Raw genomic sequence first — 8466 nt, 5'->3', positions numbered from 1 at the left:
ACTTATTATATACTTTTAAATTGTAAATTGTTGTTAATTATCAATAATATTCGGAGTAATAAAAACAGAACATTTTTTCAAACGGGGAAAAACCTTATGATTAAAACAATTGTTTTTACATGCATTAAAAAATTTTTGAAATAAATTGATTTTCGGGATTTACGGATTTCAATTAAAAATACTCATTCTAAGTGAAAATTAAGATTTTTATTATAGTCGAATGTACAATTACATGATGGAAATACGTGGACGTGTCACAAGCGGTTATAAAAACAATAATTAATTGTAATATGATGATCATAATTACATATACACAAACATAATACATATAGTATAGTACTCTATATTTGTCATTACAAATGCTGCCATAAAATTGTTATGTTGTCATTAAGTTATAACACAAAACATACAGGTGTATAAAAACATTTTCATTGTATAAAAAGAACGCACTAAAGTCAAATAAATTCGTTAAAAAGTAAAACGAAAATCTAGCATCACTTTTTCAATTTGAAAATTCTTTCAAACGATCTACGATTACTTTGAATCCAACATCAAGGGTCTTCTTCCAGGCTCCCCTGCAATCTTTAGTATACTTTGATCCTAATCCTTGCTCTAAAAGCTTTAATACAGTTGCTTCTAGATCCTAAAAATATTCCTCTTTTTTTGGCGCATCCATAAAAAATTAATAAATAATAAAAAAAGAAAATTATAGGATTATTATTACGTTATTAGATTGTTTTAATAAACAAACAATTTTTGCAAAAAACACTATTTCAAATTAGGCGTAATCAATGCACTTACCCAAAAGGCTTTCTCCGAAATTTTTCTTCTAGCGTGACTATCCGCTATTTTGTGCAATACAGGTACAAGAACATCGATTCTATCGATATTATCGACTATCGATGAAAATGCGTAAGCTACTGAAGCTGCATGCCCTTTTAGTTGTTTATTATCATTCAGTTCTTCGTATGGTACGTCTCTAAATGGGAAATAATTTTGGTACTCTGGATAATCCTTGAAAAATCTGAAAGAATCCACCATACATACAATTATTGTTTTTAAATATGATTTAGGCTGGCCACTTTAATTAAAATAATTAAGATGACTGTAGTGAAATAATAACACATAGTTTCAAAAATATATGTTTACCCTGTAAACACATAATAACTGCTGCAAGTTCCTACAGAATTAGTACGTCACGCTACTGCACTGAGAAAAGTGAAATAGTTGGATTTACTATGTTGTGTTAATTTTCAATTTAACCTTTTATTGTTGATTCCTTTCATAGTTGAAAAAGGACTCAACTATGAGCCGTTAAATGGGAAATTAACACAGCATAGAAAATCCAACTTGAAAATCCAAGCGTGAAAGACTACTTTGAGCGGCTCAAAAATTTATTTATTTTCAAAGCAATTTTTAAGGAATGTTGACAAAAAAATATTCTTAATTAATAATCTTTATAATAAAAATGGTTGCACACTGATTTTCAATATTAAATCCCAACCCAATTATTGATTCACAAGGAAGTGGGATCGTCAGGTGTTAATTTACTCATACATATTTACGAACGAATATATTGATCCATCTTGAACATGTATACTTTTACGTAAATGTTTTACGAACATCGGTTTTTATTGTTTGGTTGTGTCATCTTTTTTATATGATGAAATGCGTGACAATGATTCTCCTAAATTGGTCTCATGAAGACTATTTTGGCCATAATTCCTTATTAATTATCCATTGTGGTCAAATACGCTTTCGTGTTCTGTACTCGGGTTAATAAAATTATTGAAGACGCGAGTGTAGGATGATTTACGATGAGGCAGAAGTAGAAATATTCTCTCTCCCGCGCATCTGCATTGCGTTGATTGTCCCCTCTCCTCAACGGCAGGAGAACATGCCGTTATGGCAATTGCTGTATATGGAAACTTTAATAACTTGATGTTACATTGGAATATCGTGATNATGTGAGTTATGTCTAGCTTTTAGTTTATTATCAAATATAATTATGTATTTACGTCTTACTCGTTTATTAACTTTAGTTAATAGTTAAATTTGTTGCATTTAATGCATTGGTTTAGAATTTTTCTTTAATAAATTTAGAATCGCTTACCTGCAAAGTAAAATAATTAGTATTGTTATTTATAAACATACATTGTATATGGTAATGGTGAACAAGTAGAAATCATTTGACGCATGCGTAATTTTTTAATAAGATTATATTTCAGAGATTAAAGAAACGAGGATGTTTAAAAAAGTAATATCAATTTACAGAACAATAGTATATATTGAAATATTAAAAAAAATCCTTTAAATAATTTGCTTTTGCAGCTTCTTCATTACTTTCTTATTTTGATTTCTCATTTCATTTTTCATACATTTTACTTTGTATTACCTACCTTTACTACAAAAACAAATAGTAGTAAAATAATAAAATTATAGCAATTTGGATTCGTCAAAGATGCTAAGTTATTCTGCACCAAGCGCTATAAATGTAGAATATTCTGTTGTCAAGTTTGAAGAGGAAGAAAAGGAGTCTAACATCAGGGAAATAGAGAGTGATGATCCGGAGCAACCTTTACAAGAAATTAAAAACACCACTAGTCAGGACAGTGTCCAGATTCGCACAGTAGACTTAAATACTTCTCATGAATGGCAATCGTTAAGCTGTCTCACAGATAGTTCTGATCAAAGTGCTCCTATAAATTTTGATATGAGCAACAGGGTAAGTAAAAAAACGTAGTGTCAAATTTCAAGTTGATAACACTAACAGTTGCTGAGATAATCAATTGTGATATAAAACAGCCAGCATACGAAAAGTTGTCAAAAAGATTCCGGTTTACCTTATTTAGGCACCTACAATGTCTAAAATATACAAATATTAAAATTGTTCTGTCTGTTAGCGAATTCTGCAAAAACTATTGAAAGGATTTTCATAGATCTTTCACCACTGGTTAAGATTGTGGGAGTAGTACAAGGTTGGTTTTGTTTTGAAACGACATTAAAAAAAACATAAAAAACAAGGTAAAAATGATAAGGACGTTTACTGTGCAATTGATTTTCAGTTTTCTACATTATTTTATTTATATTTGATTTTAATTTAAAATTTGTATTTTTTGTTAATGTAAAGTAGTTTTTAAATTGTAATAATTCAAACCATTACAGGGTGAAAAGGTAATTAATTAATCAAACTATCGTTTCGCCTATATATTTGTTTATTGGTTTTATTAAGGTAGTTTTAGTAACTTCTTAATTATTTCTGAAGGCTAAGTTACCAAGAGGAATCGATAAAATAAGGCCCCACATTGAGAATATAGATAACGTGCCACTGCTAGTATCTCTGTTCACCGACTGTACTGCAGCAACAACTAAAGAGATGGTGCACATAATGCAAGATTATGGTGAAGTTATTTGTGTTTTTGGCTCATCTGCAAATTTCGAAAATGGCGGAATTTTCATGAAAGCCGATGCCAGGTAAATGTACAGTATTTGTGCAATTCCTTCATATATTTTCTTTCCTCTTAGTATTGCAGTGGAGCCTTTGTATCCACAAGTGTGCCAAAAAGTAAAGACCTTTAAGCCGGTCACAGAGGGGATAAGTCCCGTAGAATTATCAAGAAAATTAAATAGCATTAGCTGCTCCTTGTCTATTAAAAGGGAGGACCCTATATTGTTTCCTTACCTTATAATGGACGCTAGACATTTTATGTACTGTTTTTGGAATTGTGGTAAAATACATGTGTTAATTTTAATTATTTTATGAACTTCCACCACTAAACGACTTAGCTCCCATCGAAGACGTAAAAAAATGATAGTATTTTTATTTTTCAGTTCAACTATGGTTGTGCTGTTGTGCAACGACAACCTGTTTACAAATTGCTGCAGCTTTATTTATGCTGCCCCCTATTTTAACACCTGGCCAGGTCTTGTGGCTATGTTGCGTTATTATACCTGTTTTGAGTGTGTCCTTGATTGGTAATCCAACTGATCCGGATGTTATGAAAAGACCACCAAATAAAAGACATACGGTATTTAATTCAGAGGTCAGTAAAAATAGTTTTGAACAAGCACAATTTTTTTTCTGAAAAGTGTACCTACTACTCCTGAACATAAATATATAGGATAATTTATTTTGAAGGGTAAACTATTAAGCGAATTAAAAAAAGGATTAAACCATACTCTTAACTTCTATTAGTAATTGTTAATTTTTTGCTTTCGTAGGTTGTGGTTTTTACGATGTGGTGTTATGGCACCAAATTTTTGCCTGTGATATTTTTTGTGCTATTAACATTCACTGGTACTTTAGCTAGTTATTGTACAGACATATGTTATATGCGTAACTGCGAATGTATGCTATTTTACTTGCCTATCGAAGGACAGAACTCCACAGTGGTTGGGGGTTGGTCTGAGCATGGAAACACAGTCTTTGCCGCCCAGAATTTTGCCGTTATTATTATCCTTTTGAATTTTGGTTTGTATATCCCTTTTGTGTGAACTGACTTACACTTATTCTTGTTTTTGTTGAATTTTTTTACGTAAATGTTTATTGCAGTTGCTGTATCTGCTGGATTTGTTCATCGCGAATACAACGTTTGGACTCAAAGTCCCCATAAAAACTGCCTATGGCTTGTAACTATCATATTTATGTAAGTGTCTTAAGTTAATTTATTATTCTTACCATTTTCATTTTTTTTAAATTAATCTTAGATTACCCCAAAGTATATTATATGGTTTTAATAAATATAAATAGTTGTTTATATTGATAACTTTGCTTTATTATTAATTTCCAGTTTCATGTCATCGTCCTTTACGTTTTATATCACTTGTTTTCTTTTTAGGCTAGTTCTTCAGACACTATATACGGTGATAAGTTTCAGAGAGAGCTCAAGACAGTTTGAAAGCGATCTGGGCTTTAAGATTTCCAATTTTACAATTATTTTGGCATTTTTGTCCCCTTTCTTTACCTTCCTGATCAACGAAGCCATAAAACGTTACGAAATAAAGTAAGTCTTTTTTTTTTCACTTTNAATGAATAATGCCAGAAAGTTTTGATCAAAAAGATAACCAATGTAGCAATAGACTTCCTTATCATTTTACTTATGAGTATAAATGAAAAACAAGGATTTTTTCTTCAAATCCCTGATAAATAATAATAATTATATTAACGTTTAATGAGACAGTAAGTAATGTTATTAATTTTTTTAATATTCTTGAAAATAAGATAGCGAATTGTAAACATCAAGTTGCAGTTGAAATTTGACCTCTGATTATTTTTTATTACGCGTAAATATGTGGAGCTATTTAATTGCTCAAATAGCAAAGCACTAATTTAAATTTTATATGCATAGGCTCATAAATACCAATTCGTAGTGGCTAAAAATAAAAATTGTGTTTAATAGTAGCTCTTAATTAAAGAATTAATTGCATAATTAAAATCAGCAGCAGTTCAAAATATTTCGAGACCCGTGAACAAGGACCTACTCAAAATTTTAGCGTTGAACTTTTTGATTTATTGTTTAGCCATTTAAAATTTAAATTTGGAATTTAAGGTTAACTCAAGCATTTCTAAGTTTTCCTGAGCCGGTATTTTTGTTTTTTCGTCATTATTATTTACGATAAACAAACACTCAAAAATATTCACATAGGATGGAACCATGGAAGCAATAATTCTTTTGCTATTGTTGCGATATCATTCAATTGCTGAAAAAGTGCTTACAATAAAAACAATTGCATTCCAGTTCTAGTAAGGTCTTTTTTACACAAATTCCACGATGATTTCACCAAATCTATTTCCTTTGGTGTCAAACCAGTTACTGGATCAGGATCATTATTACCATAGTAGAAATACGTTAGTAAGGATCCCATCTAAAATTTTAAAGTTTCTATGATTTGTTATTGTAAAAAAATAATCAAAATGTTTTGTTAAAAATTATTAACTTAATTGCAAATTAATAAGTGCTAAAGTAAAACATTCAGCCGTGAGTCGAAAATAAGTAAAGGTTATTATCAATTAGAAAGCTGATAATTAAATTAGATATTTGTTGTAATGAGATGAATTATAATGGCAAAGTGGCTTATTTACCTTATTAATACTTCCACTTTATTGTACGTTTCCCAAGCTTATAATGGTAAATGTCACAACAAGGATCGTTGGAGAAAATCGCGAATATGATATTATTGTAGCGATATTGTTTTCAAATTCACTCTTACCGAGTGAATGTCTAATTGTAAGTAAATAACTTCATGAACAGCCTGCGCAGCGAGGGTATTCAAATTAAATTTGACGTGACTAGTGGGACATACATGCTATTAAAGTACTTACTCTGCGCTACTGAAGAAAATATTTCTGAACAGTGACTATATATATAATACTGTACATTTATTAATTTATTTCATGACATACAGTAGCGAACATAAAAAAGGCAGATATTTTCTCATAGCGAGATCAGAAGCATAACTCAAAAAAATACTATTGCTTTGTGTCTAAGTCGAGAAGTTTTGCGATTCATTTCTCGATGAACGTGATTGCTAAATTATGTATAAAAATAGGATACGCAATGGGTATGAAAGAGAAGAAAAAGTAGGAAGAGAGCGAATATAAAGATAGGAGACGAAAAATTAGAAGAAGTGGCTGATTTTAGATATTTAGGAAGTCAGATAAGTCAGGACGGAAGGAGTAGTAGGGATATAAAGCAGAGGATAGCGCAGGTTCGTGTCGCCTTTAATAAAAAGAAGCCATTTCAATGCTCGCGAACGGTTAATTTAGAAGACTGTTAAACGTGCATGTTTTGAATGCGGCGTTGTACGGGTGCGAAACATGCGGTAAAGAAAAGGTTAGAAGCGTTCGAAATGTGGTATTGTTACGCCCAATTTGGAAACGGTGTCTTTACCATTTATGTTACGTCGGTAATTGGTTATTTATTTATTTTAATTGCCTGATTTTAATGCAAATTAATTATTTTGGCGTGACTGGGGGTCAGGTACTAAAATGACAAGATAGGCAAGTTTTAAAACAATAACAACTTTATAAAGGAAATTGAAATAAAAACATTTACAAAAAAGGATCTTTCTCCCAATGTAGATCAATACACAGAAAGGATAAGATTGGTTTACTTACATTGACAGGAACGTCGCAGTCGTTATCGCCTAGGGGGTAGTGTCATCAACACACAGAATTTGCCACCTATTACTCTTTTTAAGGGTAGACTTTATCCCTTCGCGTTCCGGAATCGACTGATCGCGATTAGACCATCGATCCCCGTTCACGCGCTAAACTTTTTGATGAACCAGTGATTATTTGATCACAGTTCAACATGGGTCATTCGCTGGTTCCAGAAGTTTCTCTGGTCTTNATTTTGTAAATTAAAACAAGTATTATTTATTTTAAAGTTCACATTTTTAATAAATGCGCTATCTAAATAGTTATTTCTTCGGCTACTATATAGGCTTAAAATCGTTTAATATAAACTACTAAAGCTACGGTTTTCGTGATGTTTTTTATAATAAATTACAATTGAAGCGTTTATAATTATACTTTTGACTTAAAAAAGTAATCAAAATGAAAAGCTAGACTGTTTTTGACTTAAAAAGATATATTAAAGTAAAAACCATAAATGATTATTATATCTATTTCCAAAAATAACATATTGTGTGAATTTTTATCAATATTTTCTGACTATTGTGGACACAAAAAAAACATCTTTATACACACACTACATTCTACACATTTACAAACATATTCTGCATTATATTTAAGAACAAATTTGTCCCATTTGAGCTTCCAGTCTTTTGAAATTTTACAAGTATTTAGTGTGTTTTATAGATTCGAATTAAAATGTGACCTAAACGGTGAATTTATCAAAAATATATATACTTAGATCCAAAAAATCGGAAATAAACCAATGTGACGAACTATTTAAAAATCCAAATTGGTTTATTTTGCTTGAGTTTTCTTTAAATCACCCTGTATTAGGTTTTTATTTCTTTTTTGTTCATTATTGACAAAGTACATTTACTAATAAAATAGGAACATAGACCATTACTTTAATTTCACTATTTACGTTAATGGCAAAATTGATTTAATTACTGCTGGAAATGATGAGACAAAAACTACAATATACAGTGCAGGGTCTCACTTACGATGTTTTGTATGACTAATTATCTTATTATAGATAAAGGCTTGAAACTATAGGCCTCGTATGTTTTTGTGCAATTTACTAGTATAAGAATTAATTTTAATATCTAAATATTATTTTGAAAGTTGCATTTACAAGTCAAAAAAGTTATTTAAGTATTATTGCTTTGAGGCAGTTTTCCCAAGCCTTCTTTAAATAAGGCATTTTTTTAAAATAATATTAAAAAAAACCTAATTTTTTTACTCAAAAAGTTTTCCAAGGTAAATGGTTATCATCTGCACTGTATGTACACACACACACACATATATGTATATATATATATATATATATT

At 30.3% G+C, this 8466-nt stretch overlaps 1 protein-coding gene across 1 annotated transcript; it reads left to right on the top strand.

Moving 5' to 3' along the window:
• The first annotated feature begins 2367 nt into the window (after positions 1 to 2367).
• LOC112906486 (transmembrane protein 94-like) lies at positions 2368 to 5007 on the top strand. Its single transcript, XM_025980687.1, has 7 exons — positions 2368 to 2725; positions 3266 to 3474; positions 3526 to 3728; positions 3832 to 4043; positions 4222 to 4471; positions 4553 to 4646; positions 4839 to 5007. The coding sequence occupies exons 1-7, from the start codon at positions 2462 to 2464 to the stop codon at positions 5005 to 5007; spliced, it is 1401 nt and encodes a 466-aa protein (XP_025836472.1). The 5' UTR covers positions 2368 to 2461.
• Positions 5008 to 8466: the final 3459 nt, after the last annotated feature.

The sequence above is a fragment of the Agrilus planipennis genome, unplaced genomic scaffold, assembly GCF_000699045.2.
Source record: "Agrilus planipennis isolate EAB-ADULT unplaced genomic scaffold, Apla_2.0 scaffold3, whole genome shotgun sequence".
NCBI classification, from domain to species: domain Eukaryota; kingdom Metazoa; phylum Arthropoda; class Insecta; order Coleoptera; family Buprestidae; genus Agrilus; species Agrilus planipennis.
The sequence above is the reverse complement of the archived record's forward strand: the minus strand, read 5'-3'. Positions and strand labels throughout refer to the sequence as shown.